The 12,763-nt window shown below is 46.4% G+C and overlaps 1 protein-coding gene across 1 annotated transcript in view; it reads right to left on the bottom strand.

The window, feature by feature from the left end:
* Positions 1-12,763, bottom strand: part of CACNA1H (calcium voltage-gated channel subunit alpha1 H) — a gene marked incomplete at its 3' end in the record, with an annotated part of 126,926 nt that overhangs the window by 53,412 nt on the left and 60,751 nt on the right. Inside the window, 4 exon segments of the mRNA XM_081338452.1 lie at positions 3,322-3,481; positions 7,614-7,711; positions 8,246-8,379; positions 8,666-8,759. Of these exon segments, the coding sequence (XP_081194578.1) occupies positions 3,322-3,481; positions 7,614-7,711; positions 8,246-8,379; positions 8,666-8,759 (486 nt within the window).

Raw genomic sequence — 12,763 nt, 5'->3', positions numbered from 1 at the left:
ATCGTGTCGCTCTTAGCCAAACCCAAATCCTGCAACCGTTCTTGCAAATATTAGACCGATTTAGCAAATAGTACATTCTGTGGTAAAAGAAAACAAGGTAGTACCAACAGTGGTAGGCACCTCGGGTGCAATCCCATAATATCTGAAGCATCCCTTGAACATTGCGGGCATTGACAAAATACCCATGGGTCAATTGCAAATGGCAGCTTGAATTGGAACAGCTTCCATCCTGTGACGATACCTTTAACTCCACTGAACAACCACACCTGCCTATCCCAGTTCCCCAGAAGGACTCGATAAATGGACCAAAATGCCAAATCCAGTTTAAACATCTGGCCAGTGTGCAGCCAAGCATAAAAATGGAAAACAAAAAAGCTGACTGGAAAAAGATCAGGTTTTTGTTTAATAAGGCTCCCTTTCTTTGGGGTTGAAATGCTCACTTAACTCAGAGTAAGAAGATTGCTCACAGTGGGACACATTTGGAATATATATATATGCATGACTTTGCTCTTTCTCCAGACTGCTCACTACAAATATATGCATTGAGGATTCTTTGGTGGCCCAATTCTCTATAAGCTGTTGCTTGGATTGGAAAGCTGAGCACTGTAGCTTTTCAGAGAAAACAAGAAAATAGGTTTTCAGCTTGGCTGAATTCATGGAAGCCGCCCTCTCTAATCTTGTAGAAAGAATAGACAAGGTAGAGAAGTTTCTTGTGGGGTCTTTGATGCTCTCTGGGCTTGGTGGTTTTCTTGCAGTCATTTCATGACCCAACTCTCCACAAACCCTACTCCCTTCTAGCACTGATGAGGTTACCTAGCTGGGCCATGAAATGCCTGCAATGAAACAGTGAAGCTCAGAGAGCACCAAGGACCCCAGTCCTCCTCCACCTCCTCTTCCTCCACCACCACCTCCTTCTCTTTTACCACCACCTCCTCCTCCTCCTCCCCCTCTCTTCTAGCATCTATAATGTTCCCTAATTGGGTAATGAAATGTCCTCTGCCTCCTCCTCGTCTCTGCAAACTCCATTCTCTTCTAGCACTGATGATATTACCTAGATCACGAGTGTCAAACTTGCCATGTCACGTGACATGTCGCGACGTATCGCAACTCTTTTTGTATTGCCAGCAATGGGGTGGGCGCGACTTCAGTATGATGAAACCGGCCCGTAGGCCGGCAGTTTGACACCCCTGACCTAGATGAATCCTGAAACGTCTGCAAGAAAAACCAAGGACCCCACAGTTCAACTGTGAGCTACAAATATTCTCTTCAAGAAGTTTCTTGTCATTACATGGAAGACAAGGAGGAAATGAATGATAGGAAAGGCTAATTCACAGGGCAATGATTAGCCTACGGAATTCACAGTCACAAGAAAGGACAGCCCAGGTGTGAGAGGCTGCCCAAGTGCTGGAATCAAGAGTTTGGCCAATCCAATCTCCAAGAGACCTGGACCTCTTCATGGTCATGTTCAACTCTCTTGGATATCCTTGAACCCTCCCATAAGTTCTTCCTTCCTGAGCTGTGTATTTTTTTTATAAAATCTCTCCCTTGGCACAGCTATTAAGGAAAGGACACCCCCCCAAAGCCACTTCCGGCTCTTTGGGATGCCAAAACAGCAGGGAAAGAGAAATTAACCAGTGCTGAAGGCTTATCTCAAATCTTTTTTTAATTGCGCTAGGATTGGGTTGGCTGCAAGGCAGAGATAGTGGCAGGTTTTAATTGCTAAGGAGTTGGTGACTTGTTTTGTAACCTTTCCTTTCTTTTGACCAGACCTGGCTTTTAAACTTCAGAAATATGCAGAATTTTTTCGCCACTGGCTGCCTGGTCCTGTGGGGAGGGACCCCTTTTCCTTAGATCCTTTTGTTGCATTTTCTTTCCAAAAGTCATTCCTCTTCTCTTTTGTGGTGCAATATTTGAAACGATTTCTCCATTCCTGGGGCCCTCTCACAAGTCTCCCCCACCTCCCAGGTCCTTTTGAACCCTGTTAGTCTATGTTCAGTCTCAGGCTTCAGGGGCAAAACCTTCATTAGGGATTTGTTGCAGTGCTGAAGGATGCAATAAAATCAGAGTAAACCAGAAATAGCTCCAAATCCAGAACTGCTTCGGATCCTGGTTTCCAGGTCCGGCTCAAGGCAATTGGAGTAATTTGTATCCCCATTTCTAGCCTTCAGACACAGTTGATGCTTGTAATAACAGAATAACAGAGTTGGTCATCTAGTCCAACTCCCTCTGAAGCAAGAGATCCTGAGCCTTTTCAGAGCAGTGGCTATCCCATCTCTTCAGTGATGGAGCACCCACAACTTTTGGATGCAATAAATAATAATAACATTGATTGCAAAGTTGGATAGATTGCCTACTTCCATAGATTTAAGGTAGTTTAACCCTCTCTTTTGGGGGATGGGTGGGTGGGTCAATGTGTACATGTGCACATGTACGTACGTGTTTGTGCATTGCCTTCCACATTCTTTCCCTGCTACCTCTATTAGTTGTTTAACTAACTTGAGATGGGTGGCATATAAATGTAATAAATAAAAATAAAATGGCGAGAGGGATAAAGTGAAAGAGGTCCCACTGTTTGGCTGCCTCAACTGATTCCTGGAACCCTCAACAGCTTTGATCCCAGATCCAACATCAGGAACTCTGGTTCTGATCTAGTTGGCAACTTGAATCGTGTTTGTCCTAACCGTGAGAACAATGGAATAGCTTTGCCTTCAGAAGTTCTGTGGGCTTCATCACTGGAGGATTTTAAGAAGAGTCTGGACAGCCATTTATCTGAAATGGTATAGGGTCTCCTGCTTGAAGTGGACTAGAAGACCTCCAACGTCCCTTCCAGCTCTGCTCTGATTAATCGAAGTGAATCTGCATCACTCTCAGGAGTAATTACAGTGCTGGGAAATGTCATTCGCTCTACAGGTCAACAGACAAGGATGTTGGACTCAAAATGGCTCTTATCTTTTCTGGGGGCATCTGTGATGCTGACATTCTTGGAGAAGAGCAAGATAAGACAGATGCTGCAACCAGCAGAGGTTTTTGAGGTGTCCCTCACCCCCGCCACCATCTCCATGGCAAGATGAATCGTGTTCTAAGCAGCCCCAGCTCTCTTCTCCTCCTCCTCCTCCTCCTCCTCCTCCTCCTCCTCCTCCTCCTCCTCCTCCTCCTCCTCCTCCTCCTCCTCCTCCTCCTGCTTATCAGCAAAAAGCCAACACTACATTAAAGTAGCTATTTGCAGTTGCTTGGTGACTGGCAGAATCAGCTGCCTGCGTCTAGCAACTGTAAGGCTGGCGCGAGAAGAGGGAGGGAGGAGGATGACTTTGGAAAACTTACCTTTGAATTTGGGAATCTAGGAAACACCTGTTCCTCAGCAGCCCAGCCCACAGCTGGACACCCACGATGCCGAAGATGAAAAAGACAAAGAAACACAAGAGGAGAACGTTGCCTAACATAGGCAGAGTGTCTAGGAGCAGGGTGACAAGAATGCGCATACCTGTGGAGACAGCAGAAAGGGGGTGTCAGAAGGAAGGGCGGCTTTGGCCAAATTGGGACACAGATCCAGCCAGATGAGGCTGCTTCTTCCAGGCAGAACATCTGTAAGGGGCCTTCAGGCAGAGATCAGTTGGTCTTCGTTCATTCTGGGGGCTGGCTGGGGTCTTGGCTAGAGAATACAGACTAGGAGTGGAGCGCTAAGAACAAAACCTCCTTCAGGTCCAGTTAGTGACTCCATGTCCAGATTGCTCTTCTGGCAAGACACGGCAGTGGGTTGTCTTCTTCTGGTTTTTAATCTCTTCACTATAGCTTCCAACTGTGGACATTTTTGATGGACCCCCATGCAAGGAACCCAACTTATCTTTCTAGCTTTCAGTTACGGTCAGCAAGTTTTCTTGATCCACTTTCTGAACTCATATTCAGTGTCTGGTAACTTTACAGACCCTCCCCCTGCAGTTTTCTCTAGTGATGTGCCACTGACATCTAGGTCTAGCCCACACCTTTTGAATTCCCAGACGGTTTCCCTGTCAAATACATAAAACGTTGATGGCCAGCCCATAGCATGGATTCAATAACCCATAGATAGGTCTTTAAATTAGTCCTATGCCTGACATCGCCAGGCAGTGAGCAATCTTAAGGGTCCATTATATGAGGTACGGAGTGCAACAGAACACATTAAGGCAGTGTTTCTCAACCTTGAGAGCATGAAGAAGTGTGGACTTCAACTCCCAGAATTCTGGGAGTTGAAGTCCACACATCTTCAAGCTCTCAAGGTTGAGAAACACTGCATTAAGCTATTATCAAAAAGAAAACATATTAAGACTTAAACCAGTGGCCATCAGGAGTGGAACAGCTCAGTCCTGAGATCAAATGACCTCAACGTGCACCTGAACTGAAATAATTATTAATCAATACTGTCAGCTTCCCAGCAGATAATGGACTGACGAGAACCATGGAGACTCTCTCTAGGTTCAGGTATTAGCAGAGTCGTTCAGCGGCATCTTCCACCCTGTCTGGTTGGGGGCGGGGGGTGGGCAAAGCATAGACCACCTTCAGCCAGCATAAGACACATACAATTGGTGGGAAGAAGGCAAGGTATCTGCTGCCACAGGCAGAATCCAATTTATATGAAAAAAGTCTTCAGGAAGCTCAGCAAATGTTAAGGCTTTGCTGTGAATTGGGGGATCAAAAAGGATTACGCGGATAACCGATGCTATCTAAAATTCATTATATCCCCACAGTCAGACTGCTGTCGATCTGCTCTGTGGCTGGCTGATCCTTGCAGAGGAGCTAAGTCTCCCATCAAGCGGGGTCTGGAAATAACTTCTTACTTGAAAGGAAACTGTTGGGCTGGATTGAACCCTGGATCTTCCTGACCAACTTAGCCCTAAGCTGCATCCTCGAAGACATCTGGAAGGAAGAGGCTGCTCTGATATGGAATACAAAGCTGAGCTTCAGGCCTCTGCTAAATAATGACGCATTCTAAGAATTTACATAAACAGAAGGCCGATAACACTGATGCTAATGTGGATATTAGTACTAATATTCTCTTAGATGATTAGAATAAGCTTTGCTCTCCCTTCTGCTAACTCAGAGGAAAACAAAGCAAAACGAATTATCTGGGCCTTGCAAATAAATGCCCTTAACAAACTCAATTTAAGATGGCAAGGAGGTTGGCGGCTTTTACTGCCCCAGAATAAGATAGTTGCATACCCCCAACGCCAGGGCCCATCCTGTAAACCCACATTTCATTCCAGTAATCAAAAGTTGCCCACGCTCCTTGAACACAAGGGTGTCCCAGTAGGGACAGGAGCGCAATAAAAGGACTTCTCAAGCCATCTGGTTATAGTTTGGCATCTTCCACCTTGGGATGGACTCTCTGAATGATCTCAGAGTGGGAGACAGAGATGGAACAAAGACTACTTAGTCACAGGAAGCCATTTTTAGATTAGAAGAAGAAGAAGCAATGCTTCAAACGTGTTTCAGCTTTATAGCTGCAGTCATCAATATCTGAAAATGTACTGAGATTCAGAGTTTCTAAAGGTTCCTTAGAAGCTGCTCCAAGATCCCGCCGGGGCTCAGACGTTGCATCCTCCTCAAGGTGACCTTCTAGGCGCTTGTGATCCACCATCAGTGACCTGGCTTGGTCCTGACTTCTAAATCGCTCCTGTCCAAAATCTACCCTGCCTAAAAAAGAATCTCTGAGCCGCCAGCCGAGGGCCAACAGCCAGGGACTAACGACGGGTGCCTTTCCCCAAAGAGGTTCCCCCCCAAAGTGAGCTGTAAGAGACCTCTCCCTGCCCTTGGATGACACCGTTCGAAGCACAGGCGATCCTCCTGGCCACAACTGGAACCAAAATTTCCATTGCTAATGAGTTGCACCCAATTTTATGAGCTTTTCTATTAAGTAGATCGCTCTGGTTGTTAAGTGAATCACGTAGTCATTAAGAAAATCCAGCATCACCAATTGACTTTGCTTGTTGGAAGCAGACTGGGAGGGTAACCAATGGCAATCAGGTGACCCCAGGGTGCTGCATCCATTGTAAACCACTGCCCATTGCCAAGGGCCTGAATTTAGATCACCCTCCCTCACCAGGCCCGAATTGAGGAACATAGAAATTCTCCCACAGCCTCTCAAGGCCACAACTCTCTCTCTCTCTCTCTCTCTCTCTCTCTCTCTCTCTCTCTCTCTCTCTCTCTCTCTCTCTCAGCTTCTCATTAGTAGATCAGTTCCAACAGCCCCTCTTCCACCCGGGAGAATTTTATCCAAACGTTCTTTTCCTTTGCAAGAAATGCCACTCCCAGCGGCCTTCATCAAGAGGACTTAGAACTGGTAGGAAGGGGGGGAACGAAAACTGCTTGGACTGGCACGTCTCACCTCACCAAGGCAACCGGGAGAGATGGCGATCCCCAATAACCAGACTTGGCTGAAAAGCTTTTCAAACAATGCGAGAAAACACCGACGCTGCTTTCCTGGCAAGTCCCTAGCCTGTTTTTCTTCTGTTACATCAGCTCTCCGCAAAATAGGATTTCTGATGAAAAGCAATCAAGGAGCTGGTGTATTAGCATATCAGCTAAGAATCACTCAAAACCAAGTGGGCACAACCAGGAAATGAATTTGACTGGTTGGCTTAGCTTCCAAATTGGATTGAAGGGAAAAACAGCTGGAAGGGGCTTAACGCTCACTTGAACCTCTCCAAGCAGACACACTCAGGATTGGTTTGGCCTCGCAGCTGCAGGGCTGCTGCTGAACGCGTCTTTGTAGAACCAGGAACTGAGTTGGCAATCTTCTTGGGAAATAAGGGAGGGGGACCCCTTTGGGGAGATCCTGGGTGACTTTGTAAGCAGGCATTCCACATGAAACCAAATTGAGGACTGAAGAGTCGTTTGAGCAGAACCCAGTGGGTTACACATAACGTAGAACACCCAGGGTTTGCCCTTCCTGGGGGTTGGGAGATGTCAGGGATGCCAGCTGCCAAGCAGCCCAGCCGGGGACAGTCAGAATGGATGGCCCCTCCAGGCCAAGTGGGCTGCATTCATCTTGTCTCTTTGACATTAACAGTTTTATTAGCTTTTCCAGAGTAATCCATAAAGACAGAAACAAACATGAAGATGGCCAAGAAAATCATGGTCTTCAAGGTCAATGAATGAGACAGGATGGAAGGGAGGGAGGGAGGGAGGGAGGGAGGTGGAGATGGCCAAGGATTATGCAGTCTATAGCCCCGAACATCTGGGAGATACCAGGTAACTATAAAGGGTGAAGAGCCTTTATATTAAGTGTCCAGATTAGAGGCCCCTGAATGACCCATGGGGCTGACGTGAAGCTGCTCCTTCAGCTTCTCCACAGAGGGCACTTGAGTTGCCTTGAGGCTTTCTTTGGTGGGTGGGTGGGTGTGTTTATGAATGAAATAAAAGCCTTCAAATCTATATATTCTTTCTCCTGGACTGTTGAAGCTAAGAGAGGCCTGGATTTTGGAGGCTGGTCAGGATTTCACGGGACTGTTGCAAAATGAAGCTCTGCCAGCCAGCCCGCCTGTACCCAAGAAACGGGCTGCAGGATCCAACTCTCCCCATGAACACCCCCCCCCGAAAGAAGCCCACCCACCAAAAAGGGCAAAAGAGCTTCGACTTACTTGGCACCCTGTTAATGGCTCGTAACGGCCTGAGAACCCGCACAGTCCGGATGGCTGAAAGGCTGACATTATGTCCATCCAGAGAATATTCCATCATGCTGGGAGAGAGAGAAAGAAGGAAAGAAACACAGGAGGTGAGAAAGAGGAGAGGGTTGGGCCCTCTGATTGAAAAAACACAGGATGAGGCAGTCAAGCCTTAACCAGGTTTCTTATGCCTGCAATATTTTGTGTCAACCTTTGGGAATGTAAAGAGAGGTTGCTTCATTGGACAGATCTTGCTTTCTTTCAGAAAAAAAGTCTTAGGAGCACCAAAAGCAAACTGCAACCATCCCGCCCACCCCTGACTCCAGCACACACTGATCAAAGCTGGGCCTTTCAGCACGTCAATCAAGCAAGGAGTGTTTTTCACACTACTGATGGTGTTCCGTAGCTGAGTAATGAAATGTCTGCAAGAAAACAACCCAGGTCAGAGAACATCAAGGACTACACAGTCCCCCTCCTCCTCCTCTACAGAAACCCCACTCCCTTCTAGCACTGATGATGTTACCTAGCTGGGTCGTGAAAGGTCTCAAAGAAAACAACCCAGATCAGGGACCACCCGGGACACCACAAGATGTGTTTTGTCTACTGACCCAGCAATGACAATGAAGAAGTCGAGGCGGTTCCAGGTGTCTCCTAGGTAACATTTCTGGCCAAAGATCCCCAGGGCGACCATCTTGATAACCATCTCCACAGCAAAGAAGACAAAGATGAAGTGATCAAATGCCTGGATTTAAAACAAGAAGGCCACACAGGAGAGAGAAGGAGGATCGTTAGTTCCACCTGAGGCTGACCTGGCCCAGATGCTGCACTTTGACTGAACTGTCTACCTGCCCTAATCCTCGGCCTCCATTTTGCCCTGAGGGTCTTTTACCTTGAAGAACTCTTCCCAGGGCATGCCCTACCTGTAGACTGCTCAAGTCTCAGGAGAAATTGGCATTAGTGGCTGAAGACCAACCCATAAGCTTCAAGAGGTCCAAGTCCACATGAACAAAGCGATGGGTCTCTCTTACCTCCAGGATTGTGCACCTTTCTGTTTGGCACTGGATATCCTGACATGGCTGGAACATCCCCAGGGTGACGCAGTTCAAGAGGATGACCAGCATGCTGACGTGCTCGAACCAGGTGGGAAGGCAGAGTTAAGGAGAACCTGAGAAGGTGCAGCTTCCGGGAGACACAACCGACCTCCGGGGCTTAGAAACCCCCTGGCAATCAAGACCCTGGAATCTGAACCATCTATTTGTCTCTTTTAATATCTTCAGCCAACTAACAAAGATAAGTATAAACACATCCATAAAAAAAACAGCTTGAAAAGTATATTGGAGATAAAACCAAGATTCCTTTTCTTTTCCTGCCCAGACATTGAGGGGAAAAAGACATGCAATTTATATTGATGAATAATGTCTGCAGTCCAAGAACTGAGAAATAAAATAAAGGGATAGAAAGGGATAATGGAGAGAAAAGGAGGGCAGAGATTTTATATCATTTAGAATATATTTTTTTCCTCTCTAGGTTAGCTTCAGTTTAGAAAGTACACACTCAGCGGTAAAAGCATAAACAGGAGCATTAAAGAAACCAAAATGATCACAAGAGAAAGCATGAAAAGAGTCATTAAAAAAAATATCAATGCTAGAAAACAAAGCCCAGCCATCGAAAGCACGTTCAGAAGCGACCTCTGGCCACAGCTCTCCTGCCGCTTCTGAATCTGTTGTACTTCAACACGTTTGCTGGTTGGGTACGATGGGAGTTGCAGTACCAGACATCCAGAGAGTATCAGACTTAGGAAAACCAGCTTGGCCAATCACTGCCTTCATCACCAGGTTGCCCACCCCCTTATACCGGACAGAGGACAGGTGGGAAAACATTGCTTGCTTAACTCAAAGGTCCTTTTCCAAAAGACAACTGGACTTCCTTGGTTTTTTCCCCTTGAAGACTTTTTGCTTCTCATCCAAGAAGCTTCTTCAGTTCTTCTTGGATGAGAAGCGAAATATTTTCAAGGAAAAAAACCAAGGAAGTCCAGTTACCTTTGGGACAACCATGACCGGGATGACCGAGAATCTCCACAGTCGTTGCTTGCTTAAGTTCTCAAAACACCTGCGGAGGTCAACAGGTTTCTTCCAAAATGGTGCAGCTGCAAAAATGACAGCATGCAAGACAAGTAGGGTTTGGGGCAACATCCCCAAGACCACATTTGGAGTACTGCAACCAGCTTTGGTCACCACAATGTAAAAAAGATGTTGAGATTCTGGAAAGAGTACAGAGAAGAGCAAGAAAGATGATTATTCTGTATCTAAGGCAACTTGAGGTGGAGACACTTTCTGAAAGGGTTGAGATACGGCTGCAGGAAGGAAGGCTGGGATGCAGCTGGAGGGAAGGTTTTCCAAAGGGACTTAAAGGGAAGGGGGGGATTGGATGTAAGTGCCCCCACCTGAATTCACACATGTTCATTTGCAAATGGAGGAAGGGGAAGGGTTTGCACTGGAAGCTGAAGCCCTTTTGCGAACACTCCACTTTCCCATTATTCAAATCACCCAACTACAAAAAAGTGGGCTATTTGCTAAGAGCTGGAAACTGCAGGGAAGAAAATGAGGAAAAATGACATAAAGCGGAATTCCCATCAGGCAAGCTGCATTTAATTATGCAACAGTGGTGGTTAAGGAACCCTTTAAAAAAAAGCAGAAATTGGATGAATTAAAAGTCATTTTAGTAGCGAGGGACATACACACATACACGCCCGCAAAAATGAAACAAAAATAAAAAGCAGCTCCCGGAGTGCGTTTGGATAAAAGCTGCAATGTTTTGAGCACTGCTTCCGGGGAAAGTGTTTTTTCAAGGGGAGAAATCTTGCAAGAACACACCCTTTTGCCCTTTCAAAGCCGACTTTTTAAGGAGCTTCTTTGTCTTTCACTTAAATCCCAATCTTCTCCACATCAGGGGAGCCATAATAAGAATCAAAAGCACCAACAAATCTGAGGCATGAAAAGAAGCAAGCAGGCTGAATATAGAGATTTTTTTTTCCAAATCTGCTCAGGTAAAGAAATATGTTTTTACTTGATGTCAAAATGAAAGTAACACCAGCCTCTGTGGCAGATGTGTTTTTCTGGAGGACGCTGCATACAGGGGGGGGGCCATCAGGAAAAAATCTTTTTTCTTTTTTGCACGTTTCTGTCAGAAAGAGACAACCTCATCCTCCCAAAAAAGAACCTGCTTTGAAGATCTGAAGCAGATCCACATGTACCCTTTGCTCACCCTGGATCAAGAGAACCAACATCTACGCTTCAGTAGGAAGTGAGCATGTCCAAAGGTGTTTTCTTAAGAGGCAACTGGACTTTATTTTTCCTTGAAGACTTTCGCTTCTCATCCAAGAAGCTTCTTCCGTTCTGACCGAATGGTGGAGAACTCTACTAGAACTGAATGTTGTGACTCAGGGCCAGCCTGTGGTTTCGGCAGCCGGCTCAGATGTGTCGGATGACTCAGATGAGGGGGAGGAGGACCGTGTGGGAGACGAACCGGTTGATGATGGCGTGGAGGCTTGGCAGAGTTCCCAGCCGGGGCCCTCTTCTCAGCTGCGTGAGCCCGATAGTGCGGAAGATGATGACCCACAGCTGGCCCTGTTCAAGGACGCCCGACGCAGGAGGCAGTCGAGCAGGAACAAACAAAGAAAGAATGTGGGACTCCTCGGGAGGAGGCACAGGGAGACCACGCCCTGAGCTCTCTATAAAAGGAGTGTTTGGGGAGGGGCTGGTTGCTGAAAGCAACTTTTCCGCTTGAGAAGACAAGCTCTAGTGTTTTTGTTAACTGCGTAATTAAATCTTGGCAGATGCCTTTTAGCCTTGGACGCTCTCCAGTCTCTTCTTTCTGAATAGGGGTTGCCTTACTCAAGGCCAGAAGAGGGCTGGTTCAGAACACTGAAGAACTAAGGAAGCTTCTTGGACGAGAAGCAAAATGTCTTCAAGCAAAGCAGCATCATGAACAAGTGGCTGTCTAAGAAATGCCTGCAGGGCCTGAGGACTTCCCATCTCCTCTTCTGCATAGGGAACCCCTCATTCTCTCACCAGAGGAAGCTTCTTCTGGTGGGGATTAATGGTGTCCCAAAGCTTCAACCTTCTTCTCATTTTGGGATCAGAAAATAATGTTGAGTGAAGCTTCAGGCTTCACCTTCTTTTGGACTGAGATGTGCTACAATGTCAGGCTTATCTTGCAAGAACACCTAGAATTTGGTGCCTCTCAGAAAGAGTCAAAAGCACATTGTGGGTTAAATGCATTCGCATAAACATCACAATAGTTGATAGGCTGTACATGGCTGACTCCTTTGCACCTTGACTCACTTTCCAACTGAACGTGCAACAAACCATGATCTCAAGAAGAGTTGGAGGCATAACCCCTTCTCTCCCTCTATCTCCCGCCCACACACCCACCACCGAGCTGCATAACTCAAACTTGAGAAAAGCGAAGAGGCTGGAGACCGACGTTCACAGAACTGGGCAAAAAATATTTTCCCATCAGGAATAGTTTTGGCCTACAAAGTGGTCCTGCCCATCCACGTATGGTTTGGCTAGGCTTAGTGCATTTTGCAAACCTAGTTACCTATGGCTTAGCCAATAAAACATGATGAAGCAGATCATAGCTTAGCAGGAGGTCTGAATCCAGTCCCTTCTGGAAAATAGCTGCTATGGGTATCATTGTTTCCCAGCTAAAGTTTTTCTAATCTGGCAAGGGGAAATATTTTACATGGCAAACAAACGATAAATCTGTACTTTTGCTTGCTTACTTTTGATAGAAATAAAGAGAAAGTGTGTTGCGATTGGAGAGGTGAGCTTTTTTCTAACAAAAAAGGCCGATCTGATTTATAATCACATTATTCCTGCCTGCTAGAGGAAGAGTAAAAGGGAGGAAGGATGCCAGCCCAGAAATCCTGCACTCTGCAAATGTTTGTATACTGGAGGCTAGTAGCAGATAATCCTGCAGGAGAATTTGTGTCACATTTCTAACTGCATAAACAAGCCATCTTTCGTTCACCAATAGACTCCAGCGGATTTACTGCCGTGCGCACCCATCCAACACACACGGGTCTCTCTCACAGTGCCACTTACGACTGGCGTGCCACCAAG

The sequence above is a fragment of the Vipera berus genome (assembly GCF_964194415.1).
Source record: "Vipera berus genome assembly, chromosome: 13".
Classification (NCBI taxonomy): Eukaryota; Metazoa; Chordata; class Lepidosauria; order Squamata; family Viperidae; genus Vipera; species Vipera berus.
This window is presented reverse-complemented; position numbering and strand designations above follow the sequence as displayed.